Source organism: Sturnira hondurensis, unplaced genomic scaffold, assembly GCF_014824575.4.
Source record: "Sturnira hondurensis isolate 20B ecotype Veracruz unplaced genomic scaffold, ASM1482457v3 Scaffold0019835, whole genome shotgun sequence".
In the NCBI taxonomy this organism is placed as follows: Eukaryota; Metazoa; Chordata; class Mammalia; order Chiroptera; family Phyllostomidae; genus Sturnira; species Sturnira hondurensis.
Genome location: NW_028092466.1, coordinates 1,147,662 through 1,161,538, shown reverse-complemented (window position 1 = coordinate 1,161,538; position 13,877 = coordinate 1,147,662). Strand labels below are relative to the sequence as shown.

General features: G+C 47.0%; 1 protein-coding gene across 6 annotated transcripts in view; it reads left to right on the top strand.

The window, feature by feature from the left end:
- DNAH9 (dynein axonemal heavy chain 9) overlaps window positions 1–13,877 on the top strand; it is a 393,611-nt gene that overhangs the window by 362,149 nt on the left and 17,585 nt on the right. For 4 of the 6 annotated variants that reach the window (XM_037028294.1, XM_037028293.1, XM_037028292.1 and 1 more), the window contains 4 exons: window positions 737–964; window positions 4,565–4,756; window positions 5,895–6,086; window positions 9,957–10,127. In XM_037028294.1, coding sequence (XP_036884189.1) covers window positions 737–964; window positions 4,565–4,756; window positions 5,895–6,086; window positions 9,957–10,127 — 783 coding nt within the window. The remainder of the gene's footprint in view (window positions 1–736; window positions 965–4,564; window positions 4,757–5,894; window positions 6,087–9,956; window positions 10,128–13,877) is intronic. The other 2 variants (XM_037028297.1, XM_037028295.1) reach the window with 1 other exon arrangement.

The following is a 13,877-nucleotide window of genomic DNA, read 5'->3' as shown; positions in this document are numbered from 1 at the left end:
TGGTTGGAACATCATCCCACAAACCCAAGGGTTACTGGTCAGATCCCCAGTCGGGGCATGTTCCAGGTTTGGTCCCCTGTCGGGGTGTCTGCTGGGAGCAGCCAGTTGATGCTTCTCTCTCACATTGACCATATTTTTCTCTCTCTCAAAGCAATGAAAAAAATGTCTCTGGGTGAGGATTAAAAGGGAAGAAGTAAGTCTGGGTTGGGCCTAGGAATCTGAATTTCTCACCATCTTTAGGTAATGTCAACATTGTTGGTCCACAGCCTCAATTTTGAGCATCAAGTGTTGAATAATCTAGGTGTCAGATAGCAGGGATCTGGACTTGTAATGTAACCATGTGTTAGACTCTTAGAATTTGGTCCTCAGACCACTAATGTGGGCATCCCCTGGAAACTTGCTAGAAATGCAAATTTGAAGGCCCCACCCTAGACCTGCTGAATCAGGAACTCTGGGGTGGGGGATCCAGTAATCTTTGTTTCAACAATCCCCTCAGGGGATTCTGATGCTCAGTCAAGTTTGAGAACACTGTGCTAGAGAGACTTAGGATATCAAGGGAAAGGGTTCGATTGCAGGATACTAGGAGGCCCCATTGCTGGCAATCCCAAGACGCACACTACAATGCAATCTAGTTGAAGCTAGACCAGGTCCCTCCTCTAGCTGCCCTCCTGATAACTGTTTGCTGCTAACAGAACTAAGCAAATGCCTATATTGTGGGGTCTGTCCTTCCCATCAGAACATCCACCTGGTTGCCAAGTGGCTCAGCACCCTGGAGAAGAAGCTGGAGGAGCTCAGTGAAAACAGCCACCCAGAGTTCAGGGTCTTCATCAGTGCAGAGCCTGCACCCTCCCCTGAGGGCCACATCATCCCCCAGGGCATCCTGGAGAACTCCATTAAAATCACCAATGAACCCCCCACGGGCATGCATGCCAACCTGCACAAGGCCCTGGACAACTTCACTCAGGTATGGCCCTGGGAGGGAGGGAAGGAGAGCACAGCCTACTCAACTGGGTGGGAGAAAAGCACGCAGCTGGGGGCGGGGGGGAGGGGGCGAGGGGGGGGGCAGGACCCACTGGGCTGTGGTGCAATGCCAATGTGGGCACAATGTGTTCCCTTTGAGAATGACCTCCACCCTGACTGACCTACTCAGCACAAGCCTGCTCTCAAGTCCCAGACACACCTGGGCCTGCAACCCAGGCATGTGCCCTGACTGAGAATTGAACCAGCAACTTTTCTGGTTTGCAGGCCAGGGTTCAATCCACTGAGCCACACCAGCCAGAGTCATGTGCTAGACTCTCAAAGTGTGACCTGCAGAATAGCAGCATCAGCATTGACTTGTTAAAATGCAGATTCTCAGACCCCCACCAAGACCACTGAGTCAGAAACTCTGGGGCAAGGCCAGGAATCTGTATTCTAACAATTTCTCCAGGGGATTTCATTGCACAAACCTGAGAACATTATGCTACAAGGAGATTCAGAATATCAAGGGAAAGTTTCAGATTCAGGCCACTACACTACGGGAATTTCATGAATGGGAATTCTAAGACTCATGTTGTGGATTGTTTGTTAAAAGTCAAAGCCAGCTCCATGGGTGGCTCACTCTACATATAATGTATCTTAATGTATCTTAATATATCACTTGCAAAATCTGCTGCAGGACCCTTCATCTTCCCAGGAAGATGTCCTTTCTTGCTGTTTCTGCCTTGGAGAGCCCCACCTCTTTGGGAAGGGGAGTACACAAAGGTGTGAATACTGAGCAGGGAGTGCACAGAAGCCACCCAAAGTCCATCCACTACACTGGGCCTTAGTGGAGCCCAAAGGGATGAATCTTGGACCTGTTGGGAAGGCTTTCTTCCCTGACGTTGTAATAGCATCAGTGAGTCTCTGGCTTCATGGAACCCAAGGTAAAACTCACTGCCAGTCCCAGCTGGGTCACCTAGGCAACTTGAAACAGACCCTCCAAGAGGACAACTGTTCTAGTTAGCCCAACATTAATCATCAGGACCAGGAGCCCTCTGGGGTCTGGTTTAACTCAAAATAAAATGAAGACCATTTGGCAGAATGTCAGATTTTATTGTGGGGATGGCATCTCTCATGATGTCAGAATGAAACAGTCCAACTTGGAGAGGAAGCTGCCTCAAGGACTTGAGAAATGAAACTTGTCCAGCCTCCTTTCTCATTCACCTTGCCAACTTGACCCCAAAAGCCACAAATAATCTGCAACAGAGAATCAGAGGCATGAGCAAGAGATTCAGGGTGTTCTAGCTTGCTGTTTTTGTCAACAAATGTGCACCCATTACAATGCAGGGCCAAGGGTAGTTTTCTCTCTTGTCCAGAGGCACTTTTTTCTTTCATTTTTATTTTTCCTCAACAGGCCTTGACTGCACTTGTAGGTTCTCTGTGTCAGAGGTCAAGCTTCTATATGGGTGGCTGCAGCTGCTTCCAAGCAAGCACACTGCCACCCAGGGAAGGAAGGCCTCGTGTTGTTGTACAACATGGCAATGTCCACGAGGTCACTGAACTCTATGTTTCAAAGTGGCTAAGATGGTGAATTTTATGTTGAGAATGTTTAATCACAATTTTTTAGATTAAAAGCTGAAACAAGGGCACTAGGACAGCATCAGCCGGCTGTGGGGCCCCGTGCAGTGGCAGGCCATGCCCAGTTCGTGTGCCCTGAGGGCCTTGGACAGAGCCAGGGAGGAGCAGCAGACACCAAATGGGCTCCACTTCCCAACGGCTGATATTCATATCATGCCTCCCTCAGGTTTTTGTCACCTGTAGCCATTCCTGGCTTCCTCTTGGGTCCTGTCCTGGGGTTTACCTCCCTGCAAGACCCATATTCAGTTTGGTAATCAGGCAACTGGGAAATCACCTCAAGAGATGTTGGCCTGTCCTGGTTATTCTGTTGCTGCCACAGTTGACTTTTTGGCCACTTATAGCCATCTTCAATACCATGTTCTAAGAAAGAGGGGTGAATTTAGGATTGTATTTATCATTTAAAAGAGTTTCGATTGTCCCAGGATGCTTTTGCAGTGCCCCAGACAGAGGCCCGGCTCATGCCTCACCATTCACTGTTTCTTCAGAGCCCTGGGTTAACCACTTAAGGGACACATGGCAGAACTGAGCTCTTTTTACTCCTGCTTCCCTGAGGGTTGTGCTGCTTGGGGACAATCATTTTATTCTGGCTTTTGAGTGTGTCACTGTCAATTTTAATATGTGATTTCTTGTTTGGGGGCTCACAACCATTTTTCAGCAAGCCCCAGTTTTTTTCAAATGTGTCCAAAGTAATGAAGGAAGCACTATGCATGTCTGTAGAGAACATCCTTGTCTGAAGAGCAGTGAAGAATTTTTGTTGCAAAAATTCAGAACCCCCAGAACACAGCATCGAAGCAGTTAGTACGTCCTCTGCACCACCTCTGACCACTCACATTGCCTCTTCATGGAGACATGGCGCCCAACAAAGGCTCCAAGTGGCCCCCAGATAGCCAAAGAGAAACCGAGATTGTATCATGGGTTTCCATAGACAGATCAGACCTACCAGAAGCTTAATCTGTCCCCTCTGCTCCCCCGACCCTTGTGAGCAGGATCCTGTGACCAATTCTTAGAAGAAACTCCAGGACAGAACCCAACCCCATGTGTGTGAGCTTTGGACATGCCTCTGTTGGGTTCCAACTGCAGTATCTCGCTTCTTCCTGAACAGGTCTCCCTCAGAAGGAATTTGTAATTCTAAAGACTCCAGGGGTTCTAGTCTTACCATCCCTTCAAAATATAGGTTTCCACCTCCCCACTATTACACCATCCCCCTAAAACGCACCAACCACAACCCCATTGCCGCCTCCTCCGGACAATCTCCTGCCTCTCTTTTCTTCTGTCTGTCCCTGTCTTCATCCTCTTCAGGAGCCACATCTTCTCTACCCATGATAGCTCTCAGCCAGGACCCCTCCGCTCCCTTGTCTGCAGCTGAATGCCCATCATCCCCGCCCAGGTGTGGCAGCGCAGTCAGGACGGTGAAGGACACGCCTTCTCTGTCTCTGTGGCTGGGGTTCCCACCCTCCCTCCGCACAGCAGCCCCCGCAGCCATGAGCCGGGGATCCCCGAGCCACACAGGCAGTAATTACACCTACGAAGTTTCTGTAATGGGTAAGAAAGGCATGACAGGAAGGGAAGAAATACGAGATGATGCTGTGGGAGTTCCCACCCACACTCCATCACAAAGTGACATGAATATGACAAACGGGACACTCCCACTACCCTGTGGCCACTGCCCCGTTTTCCATTAGCTGTGCTTGAGAACTTAATTAGCACATTCATATGTGCAAACGTTAACCTGAGTGTAAACCTTTACTTGGATTCTAAATACAAGCCCAGCCCTCAACAGGGCCCCTCAAACGCTGGGCCCAGGCATGTCCACAGTGCAGTCTAGTGCCTGCTGAATGGAGCTCAGACCCTTACGGGACAAAGGGAAACTTTATCCAGGGCAACCCAGCCACCCTTGCCCCACCCTGCCCCACAGAACACAGCTCTGTGCTGATGGCTGATATCACAAGTGGCCCTCTTCTTTCAGGACACTCTGGAGATGTGTTCACGGGAGACTGAATTTAAGAGCATCCTCTTTGCTCTCTGTTACTTTCACGCGGTGGTGGGAGAAAGACGGAAGTTTGGGCCCCAGGGATGGAATCGCCCCTACCCCTTCAACACTGGTGACCTCACCATCTCTGTGAATGTGCTCTACAACTTCCTGGAGGCCAACACAAAGGTAAACACACACACACACACACACACCGCACCCCCCACCCCTTCACACGCCCCCCCAGCTTGGGGCAGGACATCAGCGCAGGGAAGTAGGAACTCGCATACACCCGAAGAAGGAGTGAGGGAGTGTGAGTTAACCTCGTGGCCAACCCCAATGCAAGGCTAAGAAAAGTACCATAAAGCTTGGGAAACTAAACCTGCATCCCATGGCTGGTGTGAGTCAGTCCCCAGGCAAGTCAGTCCCCTGAGTGTTTGTTCCTGGGCCCAGACCACCACCCCCCCACCGTGTGCTCACAGCTTTGCAGGGGACTGTGGATTGGTAAGAAGAGGCCCCACACTCATCTGATACAAACTCCCAATTTAATTAGCTGAGGATATGGAACTTCTCGTGGGGAACTCAACTCCTCACATAGGTATGGCCTCATAAGATGAAAAGGAAGCCAAAGCCTTGCTACAATTTATCTCCTTCATTCTTGTCTGATATTCCTTTTCAAAGAAGACTTTCACTAACCATCCATCCTCTTCCATTTAAGGGAACATTCACACCATCAAGGCTGTTCTGGTTCTCAGGCCAAGCACAGCATCTCCAAGGCCTCCTCCTTCCCGACGGGGAAAGGAATCAGGCACAATGCCCTGAGCAGTCCCTCTGCCTCCAGCTGCAGGGACCAGGAAGCCCACCCCCACAACCCCACCCCTTCATTTGCTGCACTTGGACAAGGCTGGGGTGGGGGGAGGCTTCTTCCACTTCAACAGCAGTGAATTTTCCTGCCACAGTTCATTCACTAATATGCTAATTAATGGCAGGAAATTAAGAAAAGTACCCTGGTCCTCATTTTATTCCATTTGACATCTGCCTATTTAAAGGACTTGTTGATAGGGCCACTTCATTGCCACAGTTAATGACGTGAAAGAGGGAAGGTATACACGCTAGGGGTTGCACCCTACCTCTCCTCACCCTGTGGTGTAATTTTTCCAGCATTTCATGAGCTCCCACATGTGCCCGACTGTGCTGGGCCCTGGGGTACACAGGGGAATGAAATGCTGCTGCTCACAAAGCACCCCATCCTGGGACCCTGCTATGCCCCAGCCCGACCAACCCCTTGTCTGTGTGGAGATCTTTCTGTCCTTCCCTTGTCTCTCAGGTCCCCTATGATGATTTGCGTTACCTCTTTGGAGAGATCATGTATGGAGGCCATATCACCGATGACTGGGACAGGAGACTCTGCAGGACATACCTGGAGGAATTCATTAAACCAGAAATGCTCGAAGGAGAGCTGTCTCTGGCCCCAGGGTTCCCACTCCCAGGCAACATGGACTACAATGGCTACCATCAGGTCAGGCTCTGCTCTTTGCTCTCAGTGGCGTAACGGAGCCCACAAGGGACTTGAGTGCTGCCCTGCAAGGCTGAGGGATGCCCACACAGGGACCGGGGAGAACGGCAGACAGGGCAGCACTCATGAAATGCGGCGCTCAGCCCCAAGTCTGCCCTGGCCAATTGGAGAGCTGCAGGATTTCTAGCGTCAAATTCATGATACAGCTGAGCCTTTGGAGATCTTTCGATTCTTATTGTTTGCTTCAGTAACTCTATTTGTTGCTCTTTTCTCCAAATAATATCTGTGCCATTCATTTAATTATTTTTATTCAGGATATTGACAAAGCCATTAGGAGCAAAATTTCTGGTAACAAGTTAGCTAACTTTTCCTAAAGTTTATATTAGTGATTCTAAATATCTTTAAGGGGACAAGACCTTTAAAGGGACATTTAAAGTCTCATGGGCAGATCCCTCACTCTTCTGGGTTGCTATATACGAGGTGCACACACCCACATACACATTCCTAGAAAAGCATTCAAATGAAGCTTTTTTATACAATTTCTTTGGGGTTTTATTTACAATTAACACAGCTATTTTTAAAGTGCTTATCTTTGCCTATTTAGCCTATCGTGAAAAATACAGTAAAATGCAATTTTTTAAAAAACCTATTTTTATTGTACGACTTTTGAAGATGCCTAAATGAACTTTGAATACTAAACTTAAGGGAAATACTAGTCATAGAAACGTTAACCACAAGCTTTAAAATTTGCTTTATTCACAAAATTTTAGTAGGTAACCCATTAAAGTTATTTGATCCAGGAAAAGAATGGATCTATGAGGAGAAATTAAAAACAATAAGACTCTAAAAAAATAAAAGGATTTTTAAAAAACTACTTGACCAAAAGACATCAAGGCTTTAGCCAAGAAAATTATGCAATTGTGCCCCCTAGTGTCTATGGGACGATTTGACAAGAGGCTGGAGCCAGTATTGGGCAATAACAAAGTATACATTTCCAAATAGCTGAGGTAGATTTTCCCTTTTTTTCATCCCTCCCTTTAATCTTTTTTTATATTTTATTGATTATGCCATTATAGTTGTCCTATTCCCCCCCTTCATTCCCCTCCACCCTGTACACCCCTCCCCCCACATTCCCTCCCTTAGTTCATGTCCATGTGTCATAAGTTTTTTAGTGCCTACATTTCCCGTACTATTCTTGCCCTCCCCCATCTATTTTCTCCTCATCATCTATGCTACTTATTCTCTGTGCCTTTTCCCCCCCTCTCCTCCTCCCACTCCCCTGTTGCTAACCTTCCATGTGATCATTTCTGCGGCCCCGCTCCTGATCTAGCTGTCCACTTGGTTTGCTTTTGTTTTAGGTGTGGTTGTTAATAACTGAGTTTGCTGTTGATTGACTGTTCATATTTTTATCTTCTTTTTCTTAGATAAGTCCCTTTAACATTTCATATAATAAGGGCTTGGTGATGATGAACTTCTTTAACTTGATCTTGTCTGAGAAGCACTTTATCTGCCCTTCCATTATAAATGAAAGCTTTGCTGGATAGAGCAGTCTTGGATGTAGGTCCTTGCATTTCATGAGTTGGAATCCTTCTTTCCAGCCCCTTCTTGCCTGTAAGGTCTCTTTTGAGAAATCCGCTGACAGTCTGATGGGAACTCCTTTGTAGGTGACTGTCCCCTTATCCCTTGATGCTTCTAGGATTCTCTCCTTCATTTTGGTCTTGGCTAACGTAATTATGATGTGCCTTGGTGTGTTCCTTCTTGGGTCCACCTTCTTTGGGACTCTCTGAGCGTCCTGGATTTCCTGGAAATCTTACTTCCTTTGCCAGACTGGGGAAGTTCTCCTTTACTATTTGTTCATATAAGTTTCCATTTGTTGCTCTTCCTCTTCCCCTTCTGGTTCCCCCATAATTCGGATGTTGGAATGTTTAAAGATGTCCTGGAGGTTCCTAGTCCTATCCTCATTTTTTTTTGAATTCTTGTTTCTTCATTCTGTTCTGTTTGGTTGTTTCTTTCTTCCTTCTGGGCCAATCCAATGATTTGAGTCCCAGTTTCCCTGTGCATTTTCCTTCATTTCACTTAGCATAGCCTTCATTTTTTTCATCTAATTTGTGACTAAAACCAACCAGTTCTGTGAGCATCCTGATCACCAGTATTTTGAACTGTGCATCTGATAGGTTGGCTATCTCTTGGTCGCGTAAAAGTATTGGCTCTAGGGCTTTGATTTGATCTTCTGATTGAGCCATTTTTAGTCAGGTCACCCCTGTTACGTATTATGGGTGGAGCCTTAGGTGTTCACCAGGGCATGTCAACCCAGTGGCTAGGTTGTGAAGCTGTTTGTGGTTGTGGGGGCAGTGTCTAGGAGGGAGCAATGGCACTTGTTCCGCTCTCTCTCAGATTTCAGTCTCTTCTGCTGCTTCCCACAAGCAAATTGGGCCCTTCTGGCACTGGTTCCCTGGTGGGTGGGCTTGTGTACATTTTAGGAACCTGTGGGTCTCTCCAACAAACTCTCCTGTGAGGCTGGGAGCCTCTCCCAGCACCTCAACCCCCGAAAGTTTTTTCAATCTGTGCTTTTAGGCTTTCCTTCCTGGCACTGGGGCCCTGGGTTGCTAGGTCTGTCTCACTGCCCGTTTTTTGCCTGGTTTATCTGTATGCGAATGTGTGTCCATGGTCAGCCAACCCCCTTGCTCACCTCACTGGGTTTGTTCACCCATACCGAGGTCTGCTAACCACCACCTTTTCCTGCCAGATGGTCTTCACAGCCGACTCCGCCCCTCTTACTGGTCTGGATGAATGGTTTGCTGTTGTCGGACTTCAGTACAGTTCAATTTTCTGTCTGTTCTGGTTGTGTTCTTGTTTCTAAATCTTTGTTGTCCTTAAATTTGGTTGTGTGAGGAAGCACAGTATGTCTATCTATGCCTCCATCTTGGCTGGAAGTCTAATCTTTAAGTTAATAGATTATCACAGAGAAGCTACCAAGAAGCTCAGGAGTGTGCTGATTGCCAGAAGAAATACCAAAATAAACACACAACTTTGCCTATTTACTGAGACTAGATATTGCTAAGACCAACAAATCATCAAAGTCAAATTAGGAGTTAAACTGAAGGGATATTTTCTCACTGTAATAGAAAGAATTGTACTCAGAGAATATTCGGAGATGAGGGGAGCCTTAAAAGCTGAGGAGGGTTTTTTTAGGGATGGCAGGCTGTGGCCCACCGTAGCTGACCACTGAGATGTGCTGTTTGGGTGACACTCGGTTTTAAAGTTTTAAAATAAGAATACTTTTCCCCAGAGGCAGGATGCTCCAGTTCGCTGCAAAGTTCACTTAGTTCTGTGGCCCGAGTCCCACATTTATTTTGCATGCATTGTCCCGTGCTCACGTGTAGGTTTGTACTCCCTGACTCAACTAAAGAGAAGGGAGAGAAAAGTAACTCAAGGGGAAAAGGTCTGAGGTCAAAGGAGAGCTTGACAAAAAATGCCAGTAGAGTTTAGTGTTCCCAAACACCTCTGTGTGGAAGGACAGCTCAGAAAGCAGGGGGCGGGGGTGAGATTGGATGAGAAGAAAATCCTCTAAACTTCTCCAGCAAGAGAATGATCCCATGAATGTAGGAGTTCTGGAAGCCAGCCCAGCTACAAAAACCAGCCATGTGGAGGGAGGGCTGGAGGCGAGGTGTGCACTGCTTGGTGGGAGCCAGCGGACATCAGTCGGTGTAGATGAGCCAAGCTCATGGGGTGGGGGGCAAGGTGGGGGGCTGAAGGGACAGTGGGGCCAGGGACGCCTGCTGCGGTCCCTGACTGCCCTTTGGAGTACGAACAAGAGTGAAAGACGGGAGATGTCTTGGTTTGTTTTTAAGTGAGCATGCCCTTGACTTCCAGTACATTGACACCAAGCTGCCCCCTGAATCGCCGTATCTCTATGGCCTCCACCCCAACACCGAGATCGGCTTCCTGACACAGAGCTCAGAAAAGCTCTTTCGCACAGTGCTGGAGCTGCAACCCCGGGACAGCCACACCAGAGATGGAGCTGGGGCCACCAGAGAAGAAAAGGTGTGTGTGTGGGGGGAGGGGGGTAGTGCCTGAGGTCACTCTGGAGACCTGAAGACTGCAGAGGAAGGCCCTGCCCCCCGCTGGCCCCATCAGCAGGACACAGCACACCTGCCCTTCACATGCTCGCCCACCTGTCTAACCTTGACCTGCTTGACCTTCAGTTCAAGAGCCCTGCCCCCTCCTCCATCAGATCACCACACTAGCCATCTGGTGACATCATAGGAAGCCCATACCATTGAGTTTAGAAGTTTGCTCTGCTACTCCACCCAAAGGCCATTTTAATGTTGTCTGTCTGCCAAAGCGAAGGAAGTGAGCAATGTTGTCCCAGAAGCTTGAAACGGACTTCACTGTTGCTTGCCAAACTAAGTGAGGGTGGGTGGGGAGATGTTCCCAAAAACCTCCACCAGTAATCCACCGACCAGGTGCTCATTGGGATTCTCTCATCCTCTTTGAGGCAAAAACGCCTTCTCTTTGTGTGAGTGACATTTAACCAGAAAGCCCTAACACAGTTAAGTGCTACTAAGCACAGGACTTCCTGAAATTTCAGAAGGACAGAGGAGAATAAAGGGGTAGAAAGGCAGCCTAGGGTGAGGTATGGGTCCGGGGATGACCAAAGGCAATGTGAGGGCCCTGATCCTGACGTGGGTATAGCAGAGGGCAGGCAAGGAATGGAGCATTGAAAGGAAATTTCTCTGTGAAGCTTTTCCTACAACAAGCTAATTCATCCTGAGAGATGTACCTCTTTCACCTCCCTCCACCCCACAGTACCACTCAGATTCCTTTCATTAGACATTCCACTGGGTTTACAAGGAAACACACTTGGAAGATGAAGAATTAAGAAACCTGGGGAGTCACTAAACTTTCAGGCTCCAGAGATTTAGGCACCCTAGCAAGTCTGCTGCTGGTGAGCACACTTGGAGTGGGCTGCCCTAACTCACACTACCTAGGCTATTCTGCCATCAGAGGCATAGTATATAATTTGAGAGCAAAAAAAAAAAGAGAAGAAATTTTCCATTACCAAGAGACCAAACTGAGTAGAACAGAAAACATTCCTAGCTCCAAGAAAGGCAGAAGGCTGGGACAATATAAGTAATACACTTAGAATTCAGGCAACATTCAAAGAAGAGTCTAGTTCTAATAATTTTCTTCACTCCTTCCAACTAATTCAAGGAATAATGTGTGTGCGTGTGTGTGTGTGTTTCAGAAATGGATGAACTATGATCACTTGCTAAACCAGGAAAACCTTTTAGCACCACAGATACTAGGAAGTGGGCACATTTTGCTGATATGCCAGAGTTCCTTCTATATATGGGAAAAGAAGGAAAGAGAAGAAGAGAGGAGGGGGAAGGAGGACACAAAATCAATTCATAATGATTGGCCATTACACAAATGGCTAACAAATATATTCACAATGTCACTCATAATGAAATGAAGTTAAGGGAAATACCATTTTCCACCTAATGGTAAAGATTTTCAAATGTGATATTGTCCAGTGATGAGGGCCTGGGAAAGCAAGCCCTTTCATCTCTGCCAGTTTAAATTACAGAACAATTTGTAACTACTAAAATTTAAAGTGTTCATATTTTTTACTCATAGTGCTATATGTAGGAATTCAACCAGTGAGGACACTCAAAAGTGCACAGATTTTATGATCTATTTATATTTATTTATTACAGGATTTCTTACAGTAGTAAAAATAATAGACTGAGTATCCAATAGGGGAATAACACAACAAACTATCGTCTGCCAAAACAATGAAATAATATATACTGTTTTTTTAAAAAGGCAAATCCATATGTACTAAGGGAATGCATCCAAGATTGATTATAAGGTGAAAACAGGAAGCTGGCAAAGCTATGGGTAGCACAATTCCATTCGTGATGGATAGAAGGAAGGAAGGAAGGGTAGGAAGGAGGGAAGTGGGGGCGGAAGGGGCAAGGGAGGCAGAAGGAAGACATGACACAAGACAAATATGCAGAGGGATGGATGGATGAGTGGACAGATGGACGGACAGGCGGGTGGGTGGGTGGGTGGGTGGGTGGATAGATGGATGGATGAATGTATGGAGTTATATGCATCAAAAATGCCTGCAGGAATTATAAACCCCAAATTAGCAGTTAGTGGTGTTCTCCCCTTTGAGAGATAAGGCAAAATTATGGAAGCATTTGCTTCTAATATACAAAATTGTAGTGTTTAGGTATTTATGGAAAGCATTTATTTATTAATTTCCCCAACGGAAAAAATGGCAGAGGTGTTTGCTTGTGTAAATAAAGTAGACCCCATCTCTTGGGACTGACTGCTCCCACCTGAAGGGCCCTGGGGCTCCCCTGAGCACAGCAGGGGCTTCCCACCCCACCCCCACCCCCACCCCGCAGGCACTGGCAGACCCTCCCTCTTGACCCTCTCCAGCCGCTGGTACCACACTTGATGCGTTCTGGAACAACGCCTCCAAACTATCTTTTTCATCTTTTTGTGAGTAATGTCCAAATGGCAGCTCACTGTTACACAACTTTCTTCAAATTCCACTCCAGAGACAGAAATACGATATAATTTTAGCCATTTGTCTCCTACCCTCGCAGCAGCTTTCAGGTGCTATTAAAATGCCATTCCAGATTTTGCTATGACAGCACCAGAGACCCATTGGTGACAGGGTGATGAGTTTTACTTTCTTTTTTTTTAACATCAGCTTTTTTCCTGGAGAGTGTATTGTATGGTAACAATGCAAGGCAAGGTGAATATTAATAATCCTTTACATTTATGTTGTTTTCATTGCTTTCAGGTGCTGTCATATTCATCAACTCAGTTGATTTGATCTTTGCATTAGCCCTGAGAGTGAGGGGAGAGGGGGCAGGTAGAGAAAAACACTCTTTTGCAGAAGCAGAAAATTGAGACCTAAATGAGGTGCTAAATTCACATGGGTGATGCATAACAGAGCTCTATTAACTCAGCCTGGGTCCTTTGGTGGCAAGCAACTGGGACCAATTTAGCTGAAACAGGCAAGAAATGGTTTACCGTATTGAGGGAATCCTAAGAAAGGCCAGAAAGCACAGTGGCTCTGGGCCCAGGGAGAAGACAAGTGGGCAGTCCTCGAAGGGCACTTTCCTCCCAGCAGCAGCTCAGCCACTTTCTGTCCCTGAATCCATGTCTTGACATTCACATTTTCATGCTCCTGGAAAAGATCACCTGATTGGCCTGCTTGGGTCATGCGAGGGTGGGGCTCCAAGACTGAACCTCAAAACAGTGGGGAAGAGGTAATCTCCTTTCACAAAGGAGATAGGGGCCTGTTAAGAAGAAGGGAAGAGAGATGATGAACAGATAAAAACAATAGACTTCCACCACCTGCATCTCAGGACCCGGGAAGGCTGGCTCCCTCCCTTCTCTGATGCCCACAAGTTCAGCTATGTCTGTACTTTTTTCATTTTTCCTTCTCTGCTGACAGGCCTTCTGGGCTTACTCATTTGCCTCAGAATGGCAGGCTCAGTCCTGGCTGGTGTGGCTCCATTGGTTGGAGCATCAGCCCATAACTGAAAGGTCATGGGTTTGCTACCCGGTCAGGGCATGTACAAGAGGCAACCAGTATATGTTTCTCTCTCACATTGATCTCTCTATCTCTCTCAACACCCCTATCTCTCTATCTCCCCTCATCCTCTCTCTAAAAGCTATGAAAAAATGTCCTCAGGCCAGGAAAAAGTAATTAATTAAAAATGGCAGACTCAGCCTCCAATGCTTGCCCCCAAATAACTCAGTATC